The 21,737-nt window shown below is 40.0% G+C and overlaps 1 protein-coding gene across 8 annotated transcripts in view; it reads right to left on the reverse strand.

Annotated features, from left to right (window-relative positions):
• The window catches only part of PTPRM (protein tyrosine phosphatase receptor type M), a 779,977-nt gene that overhangs the window by 212,316 nt on the left and 545,924 nt on the right, over positions 1–21,737 (reverse strand). For all 8 annotated transcript variants that reach the window (XM_044773425.2, XM_070513580.1, XM_044773424.2 and 5 more), the window contains one exon: positions 3,162–3,294. In XM_044773425.2, coding sequence (XP_044629360.2) covers positions 3,162–3,294 — 133 coding nt within the window. The remainder of the gene's footprint in view (positions 1–3,161; positions 3,295–21,737) is intronic.

Here is a 21,737-nt window from a genome sequence, read left to right on the forward strand (position 1 = left end):
ATGAGGAAACTAAGGGCCAGAGAAGTTCGGAATCACAAAGTTAGTTAAAATACAGATCTAGGAATTCCAGATCTAAATTCAGTGTTCATCTGGGGAGTTGGGGTGTAGGCGAAATGGGGGAAGGGGGTCACAAATTATAAACTTCCAGCTGTAAAGTAAATAAGTCATGTATAGCATAGTGACTATAGTAATAATAGTTAATAATATTGTATATTTGAAAGTTGCGAAGAAAGTAAACCTTAAAAGTCCTCATTACAAGAAAAAATAATTTTATAACTATGTATGGTAAGGAATCTTAACTAGGCTTACTGTGGTGATCATTTCACAATATATACAAATATCATATCATTATGTTGCATACCTGAAACTAATATAATCTGATTATACCTCAATAAAAAAATAAACTCAGTGTTCTTCTAACCAAACAATGTAGCTTATTACATATCAATAACACTTCAGCAACTTATCCACAATTAATACTATGTTTTAACTATTCTGTTTAAAACTACAACTTTTAAAATTTAGACTTAAATTTTGGGGAAAAATCCTGAACAATTAGAATTTTTAAGAATTTCTATTAAAAATGACAGTTTGTACCACATGACTGTTCAGGTCTAAATCTTACAAGTTTTGTATTTATACTGCATAGTATATTGGCAAATTTGCCTTAAAGAGAACATATTCTATATTTCAGAAAAAGCAAACACAAAAGTGGCACATGCTGTGAAAATAACCCTTTTAAGACTATCATCTAATAAATAATCCTGTAAATTTGATATGAGTTATTGGTGTTTAGTCTAAAGTTGTATCAAGGCCATATGTTACCACAGGCAACCTCTTCAAATGCATAACTTATGACATAAGCTCTGTGACTACCTGAGAGACTTAGGTAGAATAATGAATTAACCCAGCAGAAATCGACCCTTGAGGAATGAGTTAACATTTAGCTAAGGTCACAAACGCAACTGGATTAGTACTTTCAGTCTATTCCTCATAGAGAGCTTGCCAGATGACATGAAAATCCAACATATTTCCACAACTTAAAGTAAGTCTCTCCAAAATATTTAGTTTGAATATTCAGGCATGGAAGGGCCCAGTGTTACTTAGAATTTATACTGGATCATATTTTAAAAAACCAGTACAAAGCACTGGTACCAAAGATAAGCTGTCTACATACACACTGAGGTGGGGAGCGATGAAGAACATGCAGGACAAACATGTATAAGCTGTGACAGAGATGTAAAAGAGGAAGAAAAAGAAGAGAAATATAGAGGAGGAAAGAAAGAGATACATAGTAGAGAAGATTGAAATGAAAAGGAAAGAAAGAATTAAAAATGAGGAGACTTCCAGCTATAAAATAAATCAGTTCTGGGGATGTAATGTACAGCATGATGACTATAGCTAACAATACTGTACTGCATATTTGAAAGTTGCTAAGAGAGTAGATCTTAAAAGTTTTCATCACCAGAAAAAAATTTTTTTAAAAAAAGGAGAGAAATTAAATGATTGGTGAAAAAAGAGAGACAGGAATAGAGGACCCACAACAAGTGGGAAGGAGGAGGTGAAATGATGGCACAGTTAGTGATAAACATACAGCTGGGACTGAGCGACGGTTTGTCCCGAGGCCTAACAAGCACATTAAACATAAAATGGAGGAAGAAGTAAGAAAAGAAGAACACGTATGCATATATATTTGGATATTAACTCATGCCTTAAATATTGCTGTTACCCAAGGTTTTATCTTCATCCTTGACATCCTTCTTCTCACACCACAGCAACTTTGAGTGACCTCACCCAAACCCATGGCTTTAGCTCACCATATGTCGATGACTCTGACTATGGAAAGTATTATTCCTGGTCCACACCAGCATATCCAACTGGCCAGAGGACATTTCCACTTAACTTTACAGGAATAGTGAACTGGAAAAGTACAAAGCTCTCCATCTTTACTCCCCACATACGTGCCACTTCCTATATCCCACATTTTGGTGAAAGGTAAGATCTCCACTACGTCGTCCAAGCCAGTAACTAGGTTCTTTCTATACTGTTTCGTCTGCCTTGGCTTCTGCCTCCAAATGGTATGAAAACTTACCTCCTAATATTTCTAAAGCTGCCCCTCTCCTCATTCATCTGGTCTTCCTGACTTGAGTTCTCTTCCCTCCTCACTGCTCAACCCTAGTATCAGAATGATCTAAGGCAAAAATGACATTATGTTACTACCTGCTTAGAGGCCACCAGTGGATTTTAGGACCAGGTCCAGCCTCCTCAGATGATCAGACAAGATTTCAAGACCATGCTTTGCCAACCTCTCCATCCTCACCTCCTACCATCCAAGACCTTACTCTCACTCTGGAATTGTTTTTAAAATACAGAAAAAAGGAACAAGATTTGAGAATTATCTCTGTTTGGGAGAATTTATCCTATTGTTTCTTACCATCTATATTTTTATGTTGATAATTTTATATAAATTGAACATTGTATTATTAAGCAAATTTTTACCTATTTCTGCAAAACAGAAGACTGCGTATTTCTCAAGAATTGGAAGTGAAGATTGTTTATTACAGCAATATCTGTTTTCTACTCCTTTAGACCACCCCTTGGCTAGACAGGGCAATCTTACAACACCCAATGTGCTCCAGGTCTTGTCCTTATCCATGTCCAAACCTTGTGTTTCTGTCAGGTTGTTAATTACAGGGTCCTGTTCTGATTAAGCCCCCAGCATGGTGCCTGCATATAACATGGGCTCAACCAATTCTGTCATCATCACTATCTTCATTATAATGAGAAGGAAAGGTCTCCTTTCTCATAGCCTCAAGAACATCAAATACGTTAATATCTTGGTAATAAATACTAAAATTTCCTGGTGAATAAGTGGTTTTAAAGATTCTGCAGACCTTTATGTACCAATTTGTGGGAAAACAAATGATTCTTTTGTTAACTAGGCAGAATATGCTTCGCATGTTCATACAAAAATCACAGCCACTTACTCTAAATTTTGACTCATAACCTTGAATCCTATATGATAAAAAATATCAACAATCAGAGTCATAGGTGTGTCTTGGTCATCAAAGCCAGTTCAGTAAGTGACTATTTTCAAACACATGAAGCAAGCTGGCAAACAATGAGATAGAACCATGTCCTTGGTAAAGCTAGGAGCTTACCTTTTCTTCATCACCAACACAACTCCAAGGAATATAATGACGAAAAGCAAGATGCCAGCAATGACTCCAGCAATTTTAACTGTATGGTCTGTTTGTTTTTCGGGTTCTGGGACTGGTTTTGGAGTGGCAGCTCCTGAAAATGAAAGGAAATGAAAAAGGACAGACAGTGGGTAAGAGAGAATAAAGACATTACTTTTTAAAAAATTTTGCTGCATTTAACAGAATAATAAGACTTATCAGAGCCAGCAGACAGACAAGCTTTGATTTTTTTCAACAGCTTTCATATGCACCAAAAGGAGTGTAATTGTTCACATTGTTCTTCAATATTTTACTAACCCATAACATAAGATGGATACCCCACCCACGCCTGAGCCTTTTAGCAGAGACTCTTCTCAAACACACCTTTTATATTTTTATTATCTCTATCGGCTCCCTGCTCTTTTTGCCCTTTAAAAACCTGCTAAAAATACAATAGCTATCCTAAGCCTTTACCCAATTTGATTTGCTGGAACTTGATTTGCTCAATTATTTTTCATAAATGAAGCAGTAATTCCATAACATATTAGCCCAAACACCTGGAAAAGTGAGATAAGCTCATTTACCATGCATTTTGCCAGCAATTGTTTTTTTTAACACAATAGAGATTTTCCCCCTGCCTTTGGAAATCTAAATGTAGGTCACATCTGGTAAGCAAAAGACTCCTTCTAAGCAATTTATTCACAAAGTGGGAAGCAGCTGATGATCACACTCCTAGCACCTACATTTAATATCTGTTTAAATGAGAGAACCAGAGCCTTCCAGTGTCTACTGTCTTAGCTCTCCTGCTTTCCCATTTCCAAAACACCATTTGTCCTGTTTACAGCATATTGTGATGGAACGTCAAATCCATGTCTGATGAAATATCCATTTCCTCTGCTAACTGAGTTCAGGACAAAAAGCATTAGGAACGTGACGTTCAATTCACGAAACAGAAGCCGTTTGTCAAGGGCTTCTACCTCTCTAACCAGAACACAGCGGCGCTCCGCACCATCGCGTCACCCTCACCAGGTAGACACATCATTCCAAAAGTAGGAATTTTATGTCCAAATTTCTCACCTTAGAATTTTCTTCTTGTGTTTGGTAAAAAATATAATTAAAACTGAAAGTCGGTACCAGCCCTTTCTACCCTTTCTTTGGGTTTTCCACTCACACTTCATCTGATTCTTGAAAAACTTAACCATCATTGTGTCTTGTGTATTCCAGCCTGGGCTTATTCTAAGATGAGTCACGTCAGAGAAATAGGGAGTGTCAAGCTATAACTTTCCATCTGTTTCCAATGGGAACATACAAACAATGTTTCTTTTAGAAGTTATTCATATTAAGATTTTACACCAGACTCTGCATCCTAAACACAGCTGTGGCCGCCAGACCGACAAGTTGGTCAAGACTGCAGACAAACATAAGGCAGGAGACGGAGGGCCGTGGTCATCTGAGTTTCCACTCCACGCGCACATTCCAGTCAAAGTGTCAGTCGTAACGAGAGTAGTCGTGATGTGAAAATCACACCTTATCAAATACAAACCCTTCTGGATAACCCTTTATAGGTCATTTTTATTTCTGACAATTTCAGGAGGATGTCCTGTTACTTTGTTTGAATGAATATCCCTCAACTAGTTGTCCAGAAAAGCTTGAAAATATTAATGTTTACTATTTTTTATTGTAATTACATCTTAAGTATACCATTCCACTGGAACATATAACCAAGTAGTAAATTTGAAAGATACTGTTACGTTAAATAAATTGCTAAGAAAAATTTAAAAATAAAATGTGTGTTATAAAAAGATGAATAAGAACTGGAAAAAAAACAATCTATGTAAAAATAAATAACATTTCAAATTCACAAAACTAAGAAAAGGTCCAATGTTTTACAATTTTGATTTTTTTATCCAATTAAAAATACAACTCAAAAAAAATGGCTTCATTCTTCCAAATGTTGGCATATTGGGAGCCATTCCATTTGTCTCACTAGTTATAGACTGCAAGTTCTCCAAATATATTTTCTAAATGAATGATTCACTAAGTTTTTTGTATCTAAATTACCTTAATAAATAAAATACTTGAGAAAGAAATTATTTAGAAAAACTTTATTTAGCTTAAAAAATTTAAATGTAAAAAATAACACAGATGCATTATGACCCATACATGGTAAACACTCAGTGAGAGAAGAGTTTGTGCTGTGAATGGTCACACATTTGCTCCTGTTGACTAACAACTAGCTATGCTTTCCTGTAGCCTCTTACCTAAGCTCTAGAGACCTGGTGATGACTCTGCACGTGCTTGGGTCAGGAGACGCCATCCCCTGCAGCCTGCCATGGCCTTTAGGAAGCAGGCACGCACACTGAGATGCAGCCAGCATGAGCTCAGTATTGTCCTTCTTCAGCACTTACTTGTAACTCATCTCGCATTGCAGGTCAAGAAAATGAAATGTGCTCTCTCTGCAGGACGCAGTTCCAATGTGATTATGGTAGCAGTCATGCAAAATGGGAGAGCAACTCAAAAAAGGCGAGGGAGGCTACCCTGTGCTGTCTGTGAGGGACCCTCCCTTTGCCTGTAACGGGGCACGGCCACCACATCACTGCAGGGTGCTGAGTGAAGGGACTGATGCTGACGTCTGTTTTAGGGCTGCTCTGGGGAAGCATCAAGATAAACCTAAGTTGGGATGAAGTAAGTCACAGCCCTGAGATGATCTCATGGAGGTCTGTGTCATTAATCCCAGGTTCACTGTGGGCCCACACCTGAGATGATCTTTCGGAGGTGTGTCATTCATTCCAGGTCAACTCTGGGTCCACACCTGAGATGATCCATGGATATGTGTTTCATTAATCCTACATTCACTCTCGGTCCACACTTCAGATGACCTCATGGAGGTGTGTGTCAATCATTCCAGGTTCACTCTGGGTCCACACTTGAGATGCTTCACGGAGGTGTGTGTTATCATTCCACGTTCACTCTGGGTCCAGACCATCGTTGCCTATCTCTGGGTGCTCTGCCCCTCTACCTCCCACTGAAATGGGCATCTTTATCTTCTCTCCACTTGTGTTTCTTTGGAAACACTTTCTGTTTCTTGTGTCAGTCAGCCTCAGACAGAGGTTAATTTGTGACAGAATGTGGTTGCAACTGATAGCTTGTTTTTTGTTTTTTCCCTCACCCAAATCTATGAATTTAACAGTACAATTTACAAACTGCTTTTGGCAAAAGAGTTGTTTTCACAATATTTTCCCCTCAGTCTTGTTATTTTCTTGCCAAGTTTCTAACAGTGTAAACTTTTACTCTTTTTCTTGGTATAAATTCTAATTCTTCATAGGAAGGTATTTTATCTCTCCTACTGTGCATTCTGTTTAGAGTTTACTGCACATTTAGTTCCTTTTAAAGAGAATAAACTCAAATGTATGCATTCAACAGTAGGCATTATGTAGGCTTGAACATATTCATTAAAATGATGAATAAGCTAAATATTTCAAGGAGATTGAGGACGAGAAGCTGCTAAAATTACAGAGAATCATCTTCACAGATGCCCACTCCATCGAATCCTGGTGATAGTTCTGGGGTTTTTTGTTTTGTTGTTCTTTTAATGACCAAGAAAATAAAAAAGGGGGGTATTCCAGTGAATCCACATTAAGTTTTCAGATATAATGTCTAATGTGAAAAATCTCAAAACAAAGGGAACAATTACCCAATGCCATATTTGGTTGGTTTTCAACTTGGCAGAAAACAGTCAGTGCTGGCCCAGTGTTGGATATTAAATTAAATAATGGCACCATGCCAGGCTGAGAACCTGGAGTACTCAGCCACTGGCTTGATGTTTGGGCCGAATTTTGACACTGAACTGGTTGCATGGATTTTCCCAGAAGACCCAGGGCTGCAAGCCCAGAAGGCTGTGAGGCCATCACTGCTGCCTGGAGCTCCCGATGCTGCTGCCCTAGCATGAGGACTGTCTCACCTTGAGAAAACAGGAAGCCTTCCTAAAGGGGAGGGAGAGGAAGATCAGGAAGCACCGAGGGGGCAGCTTAGCCACCCAGAACCTCTGCATGATGGTGACTAGTGCTAGGCTGTCCTTGAATGTGGTGGCAAACCAGCAATATTCTTCATCTATTCAACAAGTGTTTGTTGAGTACCCAATATGTGCCATGCACTACATTAGGAAAACAGCAGCAAACAAATGGGAAGCCAAAACCTCGTCCTTGTGGAAGTTATATTCTTGTGGGGAAAGACAGACCCAGATGTAAACAAGTACTGTAGGCAGGATGTTACTTGGTACTCAGTACTGCAGAGAAACGTGCAGAATGGTGTGGGGACTCGAGGACGGGATAGTTGCTACTAAGATCTGAGACGGGGGATCAGAGAAGGAATTATTGAGAAAATAACATTTGAGCAGCCACCTGAAAGGAATGAGATATACTGATACGCAAGGTGGAGCACACTAGGCAGTGGGAAGAAAATCTTAAAGGATACAAGATGAGACTGTGAAATAGTGAGGTGTGACTGGAGTGGAGTCATCCAGGGGCAAGTGGTGGGACACACCTCAGAGTTGGGGGGACACCTCTGCACATCACTGGGAGGACTCTGCTTTTTCTCCACATGAGATGGGAGCTGTGGGAAGATTCTGAGTAGAGGAGCGATGTGATCTAGCTTATCTTTTAACAGGATCACACTGGCAGTGGTGTTTAGAATAGACCATAGGGTGTCCATGGTGAAACAGGAATGCCAGTTATGAGGGTACTGCAATAATCCAGGCAAGAGATTAGGATGGTTTGGAACAAGACGGTAGCAGTGGAGGTGGTAAGACATGGTTACACTTGAGATCTATTTTGACAGTCAAGCTGTCAATATTTGCCCATGAACTGGACATAGAGTGTGCTGGGATACCATCCAAGTTTCTGGCACGAGTAACGAGAAAGATGGAGTTGGCATTTACTGAAATGTAGAAGATGGAGAAGAGCAGATTTGGAGAGATAAGTGGGGAAATCAGGAGTATGGTGTTGGACAAGCAAAGTTTTGAGATATTATACATTCAAGGGAGACATTAAATAGGTAGTTGGAAAGAAAGGGGAGAGATCTAGGTTTAGGGCATAAATTTTAGGGTTGTCAGTGAAAAAATGGTATTTAAAGCCATGTGAGTGCTTGAGGGCAATTAGGAGGTGAAAGGCGGGGCGGGGGGTGAAAAGGAGCAGCCAACTGTGGAAGGAAGGAAATCAGGGAGGAAGAAGAAATCAGTGTGAATACAGACAAACAGGGAGCATCAATATGGAGGAGTCAGAGAGGAATGTGGGGATCAAGTGAAGTTTTTCTCTCAAAATGGGAGAACTTACAGCATTTTTGAATGCTAATGCTTATGATCCAATAGAGAGGGAAAAGTTGATGATGCAGGAGAGAAAGGAGATGACTGGTGGAGAAATGTCCTTGAAGGGGCAGGCAGGGATGGGCCCCAGTGCACAGAGGAGGGGTTGGCTTCAGTCACAGGACAGACATTTCACCCAGAGGAACAGGAGGGACAAGAAGCACATGGACACAAAAGCTTGATATACTGGTCTCATAGTGGAACATTTGAATAGTCTCTTCTGAAGGCTTCATTTTCCCAGTGATCAAGGAGGCAAGATGATCAGGTGTGACTGTGGAAGAGGGAGGAGGTGTGGTTAATTTGGGCAGGGAGGAAAAGTTTTGAAATAGTTGCCCAAGACAGCGGGGAGGTGAAGGGATAAGGTTGAGGATGTATGGAATTTGCTGCTGACTGACCTTAAGTCCAAGAGGACACAGAGGAAAGTTTTGAGAGTGGGAGACGAAGGAGAAAAAGTTGTACAGGGTGGTAAGGGGGTCAAAGTCTAGGGGAAGAAGGGAGAGCTAGACACCTGGGCTTCTTGAGAAAAAGGGCATAATGAGATGAATCCTGATGATCTCAAGACAGATAGTGATGGTGAGGTGTGAGGGTTTGAGGTAGGGGCTGTGGGTTTATCCAGGAGCACAGAGCTCTGAGGTCCTCTCCTCACTCTTCATAAGTAGGATGAAGAAGGGGAAGAGGAGGAGAAAAAGGCAGAGGGTGGTCCTACTCAGAGTTACATCCCAAAGGTGGGGAGGGGAGTGATCTGTGATCAAATTAGTGGTGGAAGAATTCCTGGAATGGACACTTGAACAATCCTATTCATATGGTACAGCTAATCTCGGTTTTCACAGTCATCAAGTTAACAACTCCTTACTGAGTACCTTTCATGCTCAAGGTATTGTAACCAGGCTCTGCAGGGGCATTTGAGATGATTGAGAAGACTGACACTTCCTCCTTCAGTGCACAGTAAAGGAAGCCACGTGAAGTGCCATGGGTGAGCTACAGAACCCAACCAGGGGAGAGTGAAGAGGGAGATCTGGAAAGGTCCTTCTCAGAGGGTTCAACACAAACGGGCTTGAAGCACAGGGAGGATTCCAACAGATGGTGGGAAAGATGCCTCACAAGCCAAGACAGAGAGGTAGGGAGCACAAAGAGCTCTCTGTGATCTTTCACTCATTTAGCTTGGCTGGAGCCTGGGTGCAGGTCGGGGAGCACTTGAGAAACTGAGGTTTGATGGTGTAATGGGCATTGTTTACTGATTGGAACAGCCTGTAAGAAATTTAAGAAGTGAGGAGCTGCAGAGGATAACGAGCTGTGCCTTGAGGAGGGTAGCTGTGCAGTACTACACAGGCCACTGAAGAAAGGAAGGGAAGGACGTCGGAGAGCACTGGGAAGGCTCTTGCCTCACCTTGGCCGGGAGCCTCCAATGTCTGATCTAAGGAACAAGTGGAACTGAAGGGACACAAGGACCTCACGGAGGACAGCGTCCTGGCTGCACACAGTGCGCTCGGCTCTCAGAGGGCCAGGGACTGGCTGGACGTTGGTGCCATTTATGGAAATAACGCAGCCGGCTTCCTTCCGTGGGAAGTGTGTTTGGGCTCAATGTTCAAAGTGAATTCAAGCAACAAAATACTTCATTCTCACAACATGCAAAACATTTCAGCAGCAAATCAAACACCAAAATACACTCCTGATTATTTGGGGAGAAAAGAGAAACGTTAGGGAGAGCAACCATGGGAACTGCTGAAAAGAGAACTGAGGAGGTTGAGAAAACTTATGAGATGAGAGATGAGCAAAAATAAAACTAGAAAATAAAATGGAAGCTGTGGAAATCCAAAGTGTGTTTCAAAGAGCACTAGTCTCAAAAGATATTCTAAAATTTCAACTGAGGAGGCCTCAGCCTCTTTGTACTAGCATTTTTATGACTTTATGGAATAGAGAACCTAGTTTAATTAATTTTCATAGGTTTTGTTTGTTTATCTGTTTACCTCTTGCAGCAGTAGATTTTGTTTATTTTTCTCAAAAATAGCAACCCTGGCTTCACAGACGACCGTAAGAAGTACAGTCGTGTCTCGCTGCTCAGAGAATTAGAACTCCTTGCAATCTGTGTTTAGTTTTTTCTGTTGTACCTTATTATCCATTATCATGGGACATCTCCAAGAGTTTTCATTTAAATTACATATCATTGTTTTTCTTTCTGGGATGCAAAGTCAGTCACTGCTCCTTGAATAGCCTACATTCACACGTTATGTGGAATATGCAACCTGATTATGCTCGTGAATTTGTAACTCTCCCAGTGTCCCTAATTTCCACCAGAGAGCATGCAGAGCATATACGACTTATGCGTATAATCAGAAACATAATTTTTCATATAAAACTGAGAAACTGAATTGTTTGATATATAGTGTCTCTAAAAAATTAATCTACTTTTTTATTTTTGTTCTAATTTCACGACAGTAACTGCTTTCATTTGTTGATGTGGCCAACACCCTGTCGGTAAGATGATCTATGAAAGCCTTCCCACTTACTATCTGGCACTAAAATTTCCAAGAGAATTACTAGTGCTGTTACTATTCTGATGAAATAGCTTTATTTTTTCCATTTGCATTTCTCAAATCATGGTCAAGTAATAAAATGAGGAACAATCTGTCAATAATAAGGTACCCGCTCTGTTCACCTTTCATTTAAAGTGAATAATCAATAAAGGGATGTGAGTGGCTGCTTCTGAAGTAGATGTTTTTGAGGATGCACCAGGAAGAGTGAATTTTCCCAAGAGTTTGTTTGAAACTAAACTTTTAAGGCATTAAAATAAAAATCTACTGTCCCTCAAATATTCTTCCAGACTCTGTGCCTTGGGTCATGGTCTAGCTCTTCAACATCATTCCTGGGGAAGAAAGCTGCCTGCACAAAGTAGTAGCTGTTTGCAAAAACCCCTTGTAGCTTTCTCTGCTGCCTGAAATTGGTCATTCGCGATCTGACCAAAAAGTAAGTGTACCTAATAAGTTCTATATGCTTGCTAGAAGAATCAGTATGTCTGAGGTTCAAAAAATGTACAGAGTCTAGCAAACTGCATGCAGAAGTGTGATGTGTCTTTCACATGGCCAACGAGCCACACGCACAAAGGACGGCCCTTAGAAATGCAATAAGGATTCCTGGGGTCTTAGGAGAGAGTGGGGTCATATAATTCTCTGACTCTCATTTAGTTATATACAATTTTTCCTCAAATAATGAAGTTTTTTAATAAATAAGGCTTATATTAATTGTGTCATTCTGTTCAATATATTCTAGAACAGAGGTTCTCTAATTATAGAGAATTTACGAATCATTTGGAGAGCTTCTGAAACACGCAATGGCTGGGTTCCCCGGGGACTCTGGCTCGAAGGTCTGAGGTAGGACCCAGGAACTGATATGGTCCACCTTAGGGGATTCTCCAAAACATGAAGAGGAGTCCAACCTGAGAACCACTGGTCCTAAGTATCTGTGAGGAAGTTTTCACAGACCATGGTAAAATGGGAAAAATATTTTAATTGGGTTATTTTTAAAACCTCCTGATATATTAATATCTTACTTTATCAGTTAGCTAATTTCCTTCACCAAACTAGTTTAAAAGATCCTTTCATACAATTAAGAGCCAAACCTACTGGAATCAGACCCTAGTTTTATGATCAGCCACAGTAAGTAGGGATTGGAAGATATTATTAACTGTAAAGGAATTTAAAGTCTGTGGACCAATTACCCAGAAGCCACTACATTAGATAAGAAGGAAGTGGCTGACCTATTTGAAGACCTACCTTATGTGCCAGGTGTCTTACATAGCTTTTATTTAATATTACACCATGAGGTATAATTAACAGTATTTTACAAATGAGGACACAGAGACAGCAGAAGCAGTCAGGATAGGTAGCTTGTCCAAAGTCAGTGAGAAGGGAAGGGAGGGGGCTACACTCTGCATCCAGATGTGCCTGTGAAGCCCACTCTTGTTTCACTGCATCACAACGTTCCCCCATAATACAGAAAACTTGGGTGATCACTGCTTATGCTGTGGAAGACAAGACTCAAGTTTAAAATCATCTTCATCAGTCATAAAGAGGAGAGCCTAATAAAAGAATGAAAAGAAACAAACAGAACTGCAGAACAATGAAATAAGGAAATTAAAATCCTGAAAGAAAAATAAGGTAAATATATGAGGACAAAGGACTTCCTGGGCCTAAATGCAGAAAAGAAAGTCCTAGTAACATAGTCAATGTGATTCTGAAGTGTAGAGAAGTGACATGCATGTGATCCTTCCAGAGTGCAACATGCTGGTCAAGGTAGAGATGCTGAAAGAGAATCAAAGAAAAGAAACACAAATAAATGATTGACAGGGTAGAAAAGAAGGACCGTGTAAAAGAGAAAAGGAATTGAGGTCATTTATCTACCCAAGGAGAAGACAGACCAGTGGGTGCTGTGATATTGTCTTCCACTGGAGCTTTTCAAGAGTAACAACTATTCCTTATCCATCTCTGACTTCTAGTAATCAACACAATGTTTTTAATGTAGTGGTCGACTGATAAGTGTTTATGGAATGAAAGTCTTAACCACACACAGGAGGTATTTATGAAGAGAACAATGACCACGTGTGATCTGTGCATAGAAGTGGAATATATTTGAACATATAGGCTTCAACAAAATGAGTTCAAGTTCTAACAGAGAAATGCAGCACCCGTTCTCTCTCTACATCCTTAGTGCCTAGAATGTAGCATGTACTCAATAAAAGTCAGAGCAAGTAATGAATTTTGGTTGTGCATAAAGGACATTTTGACCCTCGGCACATAAGAATGAAATATTTTGACATGAAAGGCGGTTCATCCATTCCGTCCCTGGGTTGAAGAATCATCACCTAACATTAGACAGGTCAGTTCCCACGCCCCTGCCAATCTCTAAGAAGTCAGAAAACGCTGCATTTTCCCCATCTCTTCTCCATTCCCACTGCCATGAACCTGGTTTATTTTTCTGCTGGACTCTTGTACTTGACTCCCAGGAAGACATCCCACTGCAGCCATATTAATCTTCCTGAAGAATAGCTCTAATAAGGTCACTCTTTCATTTAAAAAACACTACAACAAAACAAGACTTTCCTCATGCTTATTTCGAAGGGCAGTCAGGGCCTTCCATGGGCTAGCCCCCACTCCCTTTCCTAACTTCACGCCTCTCCTCTCTCTGCTTTCCTTCCTCCACCTACGTTCCAGCCAGATGGACATGCTCGGTTTTCCCCACACATCCAGCATTCCCCTCCTCAGGCCTATGCTCCTGCTGCTCCTTCTCCCTACTCACTTTTATAGGTTCAAATCCGTCAAAGGCCACATTGTTCAAAAACTGTTCCTGATGGCTTTGTAGAAAGCACTGTCTTTCCTACTGAGCTGTGGCGGCACCTTGTTTCACCCCTCTTGCAGAGAACTTACCATTTTCAACCTTGAGTTCAGTTATTTTGTAAATCCCTTATAGCTATACTAATATAAGTTCCTTGGGACAAAGCTGGTTTTACTTCTTGGCCTTCACATGACCTGTCCTAGTATCTTATTCTGTGTTCACAGTAGATGCGAGAACACTTTGCTGAATCAAAGCTCTCTCACAATAAATCTCATTTGAATTTCTCATTTCTACTTTCTTCATAGCCCAGCTATTCTCTTCTATTTGCGTTGAAGTTCTCAGACATGGGGCAATGAGTATAAAGGGAAAGAAAAAGGAGCAAAAAGTAGAAGTGGAAAGTAAAGGCCACAGGTGCTATCTTGTGGTCTTTCCTGCACTGATCCCCAGTGTTTAGTGGGGGGTTATTAAGAAGAGAGGCATCTGCAGCTATTTGCCAATGCCCCTTCATGAGCATCCAGACAACACGCTGAGAAAGGAGGAAAATGCCTGAACACTGGCTCTACTGAGCATGTGGAGAGACAGCCAGTACACAGAAGAAGAGTTTTTCTCATTATGCTGATGATGGACAAAAGTCCTTACCAGGAAATTTACTGACCAAACTTTCATCAATGATACAATGAGATTAATAGAAAGAGCATGGAAATAAACACTAGTGGCAAAATGTTTTATTTTCAGCACCAAAGCAGTGAAATATATATCCATCAATGATGAGAAAGTTAACTGGGTACGTATCAGAGAGACAGGAAGTGAGTACCTGTCAAGAATAAAGTGTTATGAACTCAATACTGGTAATGATTAAGTAACTATAGACCATTTTTCACGATCATATATGGAGTTTGTTTTAGAAGTCTTAAACTTGCCAAAATTTCTGCTGGAGAGTAATTACAATGGACTCAGCCTTTTTAGAAAGCAAACAAAGAGAAACTTCTAACAACACAAGGCTAATACGATTCAAACTATTCAGAATAATTTTACTTAATAAAATGGTTATATCATTCCTATGACCCTGCTTTGGAAGCATTTTCTAACTTCCTTGTTACTCATAAAAGAAATAAGATAGAAATCTGAAAAGGTTCTGTATTAAGCTCCTACACTGGCAAAAAGACACACGTAACTCACTCTGATGTGGTCTTTACCCATGTGAATATGTGTGTATGTGTGCACATTTTTACCTAAATATACACCAATATTTAAAGAAATTATTCAAAGACACATAAGGAGAACCCAAGTTGATAATACTATACAAAGATAATTTTGTTTCTTATGTTTACAGTGAAGTTATATATAATCTTGAGTAAAAAAGACAAAACTAAACCACTGCAAGGACAGCACCTAGGCCAAACTCCAGACACAAATTGGTATGCCGATATGTGCTCTGACCAAGAGCTCCAGCTTGAACGAACTGTTCTAATGAATATTAAGTCATAATTAATAATTACATCATTAGCAATACCAATAAGTAAATTATACATATTTAACTGAATATCAATTACACTGCTAAAGTGATGTATTGCTTGAATATGTACTGGAGTAAATAGGAAAACTCATCAGAGATACTGACAGATGTGCTGAGTAGACGCCATTCATTAACTCCAAGGCAGGTGCCAGGCTTATTTTCAAAGATTGCTTCTCAGAGATATTATTTATTCTTCTAAATGAAAGCAACATGTTGAAGAAAACGTGTGATGCTTCTCATTCCCTTACAAACTGCTCTGTATTCTCCCAACTTCATACCTGTCTCTGAAAAGGTTATTCGGTGAGATAATCTATATCCCTTCTTAATAGAGTTCTATTAAAGTGCGTGCTCTCATGCTCTCTAGGGAATTGTGTCACTGAAGGACAAACACAAAGAAAGGTGTCTGCAGTTAAACCAAGGACAGTGAGGAACAAAGGAACCCCAAATGGCCAGGACAACAAAGGGAGCCTGGTGTTTTTATTCTGCGTGCTGGGCTACAGGGAAGCGCAGAATAGGTTATATACTGCTTTAGGCTATTCTTGCTTCAAATAGAGTAGTTGTCTTTGAAAACGCAGTCGCTTTTTTCATCATTATCATCATCACCATCATTGCCAGTAGCAAGATAATAGCCTGGGTCATGCTGATGCTGTTTATATCCCAAAAACAGGCAAGTGGAAAATACCATCTGTGGGGGACACATTACAGGTCTTAACATATGATACAACAATGACGTTCCTCTCATGCTCCAGTGTGCGTGGAGCCCACCGCACACACATGGTGTTCAGGTAAATAACACCCTACTCAGCATCAAGAAATCCACTCATTTTCCCAGAAGTTCAATTTTCGACCTCTCTGAAAGTCTGGAGCATTCAAATTTGGGAGTGGCAGTGGCCTGGATTAATTACCTAGTTCTCTTGAAAGCCCCAAGGGCCATAAAACAATCCTCTATTAGAATAACAATAACAACATCACAAAAGAAGTTACCAGCAAATGCCAATTCCTCCACCTTCACCCAGAGCCAGCTTTGGGGGAGGACCCTTATATATTATATAGGTCATCGTATTCATTCTCCTGCAGCCCACTGTGAGGTTAAAAGAAGGAGTCTCCCCGTTTTGCAGAGAGGGAAGCTGAGATAGGGAGTTTAAGTGTTTGCCCAAGAAGTCTGGACTTGAACTCACTACCTTCTATCTAAAGCAAGTGCTTTCTACATCATGGGCACTGGGATCAGAGTTCCTGTGTGAACTACTCTATTAAAATCTAGTGCAGTTATTGGTCAGGTCCAGATTCCTGTCTGACTTGTTTGAGAACTGCCCTAGGACAGCATGTGGTTTTGAAAATGATCTGGAGTCTAAACCAGAGGGCCCTCACTGTTCCCTATCAGCTAGCTTGTCACTGTCACGGGGATGCCTTGACTCTTAAACTTTTCCATCATTTGCCCCCCAAGGGCAGATGAGAGAGAACAAGTACCAGTGCAAATCTGAGGTTTCTCTCAAGTTGCTTACCACTGGCTTCACATTTCCTTGAAGTCTGTTGTTTGATCTTTTGAAATAAAGCAGGCAAATTTTCCATTTTACTTCATGACATACTGATTTTTAATAAAAATAATGTTTTAAATGATTTATCATCAAGGAAATGATACTCCCTTTGCGAAGCCCTGGATTCCACCAGGACAAGCGTGAGATGGGAAAACAGCTGGAGAGATGCTGCAGTTCCACAAACAGCTGGAGAGATGCTGCAGCTCCACAAGGAGAGCGGCCCTCTCTCTTCCCTTCCCGTAGGGCAGCCTTCACACGGAGGGAAAGGCTATTGGAGTAAGACTGTGGTAGCTAAACTAGAAGAGCCATGGCTTGAGAACAAATCAGATATTAAAAGCCAAACCCAAGACCCTCACACATTAAAAACAATGACAATTCTAAAGGTAGTTGGGGGCGGGGGTGGTAATTTTAACATGCTAGAATTTCAGAAGTCAAACCTTTTTAAAGACTTTGGGCCTGGAGACTTCAACGAACAAATTTTGACACTGAAGTTGTCAAAAGGAGAAAAGAAAGGAGTCGGTTCTGTTGAAAAGACTGTGCTTTTTCTCCTTTCATTTGTAGGTCTGGGCTTTCCTTGATTCTTTTACAAGGTCAGTAGAATGTTTAAAATAAGAATTTTTTCTTCAAAAAGGAGTTTTGTTTATTCTCAGTCTATCCTTGATATTTTCTGGATATGCTGCCTCCTTGACATCCTGCCTTGTTAAGATAGTGAAGGAAATTCTGACTTCCTTTCCATTCTGACTAAATATATTGAATCACACTCATAAATACTTTAAAAGAACTCTCACAAATACTAAGTATTTTACAGTATTCTAAAAATACTTATTTACAAGAGAGACTAGTCCAAAGTCAACCAAAAAGTTAATCGCCAGCAGGACATCATGGCCCTCTGCCTACAAATTCTGAATGGAATTCACTCGTACCTTAGACGTAAAGCTGTTGGAATGAATTGTGATGTTTATATTCTCAATTGTAGTAGCATTTTCTTAAGCAAGTAAAGGGATGAAAATTAAAATATCACAATTGGTATCTACCGACAATAGTCAATGAACAGCTACTATGCGTCTGGTTCCATGCTAGGTACTGGGGTAAGAAGAAAGACCTAGTAAAACAGAGATTGTCACTCAGTTTTGATAAATATTTTTAAAATATCCAGGCCTTTTCCACATTTACTAATATCAAGGATGAATTAATTTAATTTTCCCATAAAATTGAAATATTTCCTTATAGAAAAGACAAGAATAATTTAACTCATTGCTATAAAATTTTTCATGTAAAAATCTTAAACTATTTTTCAAACTGCAATTACTTTCTTTTTCCCAGTATCTTGCATCTATTACTAATATCTTGGTTTATTTTGAGCTCAAAACTTTACTTTCAGCATTCCTTTTGGACATGAAATTCAAAGGTAGATTTCTTAAAATATAAAATTTTAATTTATGCTTTGCAAGCTAGAAAGCTCTATGCCCTAAGCAAATAAAAGACGCTTAAATACATTGTTTCATTTTCCTTTATCACACTGCTGATAGAAAGAGAAAACACAAAAGAATCTTGAAAATTAAATGGTTCCCTACATTGAAAATCTCTTACATAGAAATCCTAACGTTTATGTAGTAAAAATAAAAAACAATACTATTTCAGCGTAATAGACCTTTTAAAATATATTATTTCTGAAACAAAATGCTTGACATTTGACTCAGTATTTCCTTCCAAAAATGACAAGGAAAAAGGAACAGAATCTCCCATGGCAGACCTGCATTCTCTCACGATTTCCTTCTAACTATACTGTTTTATAGATGAAACTGCCATCGCAAAATGACAAATATAACATATAAAAGAACAAAAAAGGGCAATAAATCACCAGTGACACTACAGCCCATTAAAATGCATTCAGCTGGTGTTGCAAAAAGAATGAAAATTTCCCCTCACTTTATATTCTTTGCAGCTGGAAAGGAAATTTTAGAATCTTCAAGCAACCCTTACAAGAGATGCTGCAATTCCTACCAAATTCTCCTCACACTAACTTTCTACACTGGCTCCAAGGCCATATCTATCTATCTATCTATCTATCTATCTATCTATCTATCTATCTATCTATCTGTCGATAGATAGATAGATAGCACTGATACCCTCATTCACTGTTTAAGAAGAAATGCCCCAGTTGGGGACATGTGAGTTGTTAATCCTCCATACTGATATGATTCTGCATTTGAAAAAAACAGGGTCTAGGGCCAGCCCTGATGGCTTGTGGTTAGAGTTCGGCGTACCCTGCTTTGGCAGCCTGGGTATGGTCCCCACGCAACACTTTATGAGTCTAATGACTAAACTCTTGAAAGGGCAAAATATAACCGTCTGCAGCGAAAGGTGGTGAGGTTTTATCTCAGTGCCCATATTAAAATGATATTGCTGAGTTTTGTTTTCCTTTATGTTCTTTGCCAGTCTTGATTCACATGCATACCCCAGTATACAGCTCTCAACATAAATGAAGTGGATGCCTCAGGCAGAGCTTAAATGAAACCATTCTACCTCGAAGGTACTCAAAGTGCCCCTTTGATACCTTTGAGCCTAGCCCTTGACTCCCCGTCATGTGCTCTCCCATGCCCAGTGGAGATTATCAGTAACCCAGGGCCAGCACTTGGACTGCATAATTTCCTGCATTGAGCTCTTCTATTTACATCCGCTCACTGTTCTTTTCTCTAGGCTGGAGGACACCTTCCATTTCTTAGAGTTTTACTTCTGTCTTTTGGCCTCTTTCATCTCTCCTCCAACATTTCTAGTGTGGCTGGAGTGTATAGTGCAAACTTGAACCTGTCTGCCACTCCAGAAAACACCTCAATTGCTTCCTACTGCTCCTGGGATCAAGACCAAAGTCCTTGATGTAACTTACAAGGTCACAGTCGGCCTCTTTCTGCCTGTACAACCTGACTGGTTCACCACACAGCATTCTAGTCATGAATGCCTTTTCGTAATTCTTCACTCTTGGTCATGCTACTTCCCACCACAGGGCCTCTACACCTGCTGTTCCTGCCACTGACTGAGCTAAAGTTCAGTGAACAATCCCACCATCTTCAAGCTGTGCAGTGGTCTGGGCTGGGGCGGCCATGCGAAGGTGAGAGGAATTAACAGGGATCCATAAGAGTAAGTTGGAGGCCAGGTACAGTGCTTGTGTGGTGGTCTAGACTGGGGTGGCAGCCATGAGAAGGCGAGATGTCACTGAATCTAGAACCTATTCTTGAAGGAGACTTGACCAGACTGGCTAATACAGAAACTCCAAACTTGTATTAGAGGTCTTATAACAAGATCTGAATTAATGGAGAAATTTATCCCATTTTCACAGTCACAATGGTATGTAAATTTACTAAGATTCCACTGAGAATCTCAGTGGCATTTTGGAGTCTTCCCTGCCTAGTGTGCAGCAGGCTGCTGTCTCGTGCCTAGGACACGTCTGAACACAGCAGATGAGATTCCTGCTCTCAGGTGCTTCTATTTTAGGAGTGGGGAAGACAGCAGCAAATGTGACAGATAAGCACAGGAGGTAAGTGCTGTCAAAAAGGGGAAAGTAGCAGCGTAAGGGACCAGTTGTGTGGGAGGGACAGAGAGAGGAGTCATGGCAGGCTGTAGTGTTAAGAAGGGTGAGTATTCGAGGCAGATTTCACTGAGAAGGTGGAATTGTAGGAGGTGAAAGGGTTCGCCAAGTGTGTATCTGGGGAAGAATACTCTGCAGGAAGGGAAATGCTGGAGCAAAGCCTGCAGGTTGGCACACAGCGATGTGTGCAAAGCACAACGGGGGCAGCACGACTGGCGCAGGATGAGGAGGAGGGAGGAAGGGGAGAGGAGTTAAAGACGGAGGGGCTGGGCAGGCCACTGTAAGGACGGAGAAGTAGACAAGGAAAGATAAGCGGTGAGGGAGTTTTGACAAATAATTAGGAGAAAATTCTAGTTTTATCATAGAATAAAATATCCAGCATAAATAGCCAGCATAATCAAAAGATTATGACAATGGCGTAAAAGAGACAAAGAGGACTATAGCAGAATCTATATATGAGAACTTAATATATGACAATATGCATTTCAATTCTATGAGAAAATAACTTTATTTAATAGTGACAGCTGGCCTAACTGGTTGTTTATCTGGAAAAAAGCTAGACCTCTGCCCGGGAACACTCTACGCCGTATCAGTGGTAATTTCTAGATGATTCAAGAGCTAAAATTCAGGGTTATGGCTAAACAATCTGAGAGATGTGAAGATCTTCTTAAGCAAAATAAACATCTTGGAGAAACAGAGGAAAATGGGGGCATATTTGATTATCTAAAAATGAAAACTTTATTCCAAAAGACAAAGTCAAAAGAACAGTGATTGACAGGAATAAATATGAACAGATACAGAAGAAGAAATGTAAATGGCCAACAAACGTAAATCCTCAGCTTCAGGTAAAGTCATTAGAATACCATTTTCACCCATCACACTGGAAAAATTAAGTCGTAAACATCCAGAGCAGCTGGAGATGTGAGAAAGGGGCACTTAGACACTTGGTGGGAGAGTGAATTGCTACAATTTCGGAGGAAAGTAATCTGGTCAGTTCTACATAAAAAAATTGCCATTGGACCCATATTGGGAAATACTTAGAAATAAAAGTTGTAATAGAAAGAACATGTATAGAAGGTTCTTTATTCTAGTTTTTTGTTGTTGTTGTTAGTAGGAAAAAACTGGTGAAAATCTGAATGTCCATTAACAAGGAACTGCATGAATAGATCCTAAGGTCTGTTCCATACAGAGGCCAGCATCCAACCATTAAAGAGAATGTTGTAGACTGGTATGC

This window comes from Equus asinus, chromosome 7, assembly GCF_041296235.1.
Source record: "Equus asinus isolate D_3611 breed Donkey chromosome 7, EquAss-T2T_v2, whole genome shotgun sequence".
Taxonomy (NCBI): domain Eukaryota; kingdom Metazoa; phylum Chordata; class Mammalia; order Perissodactyla; family Equidae; genus Equus; species Equus asinus.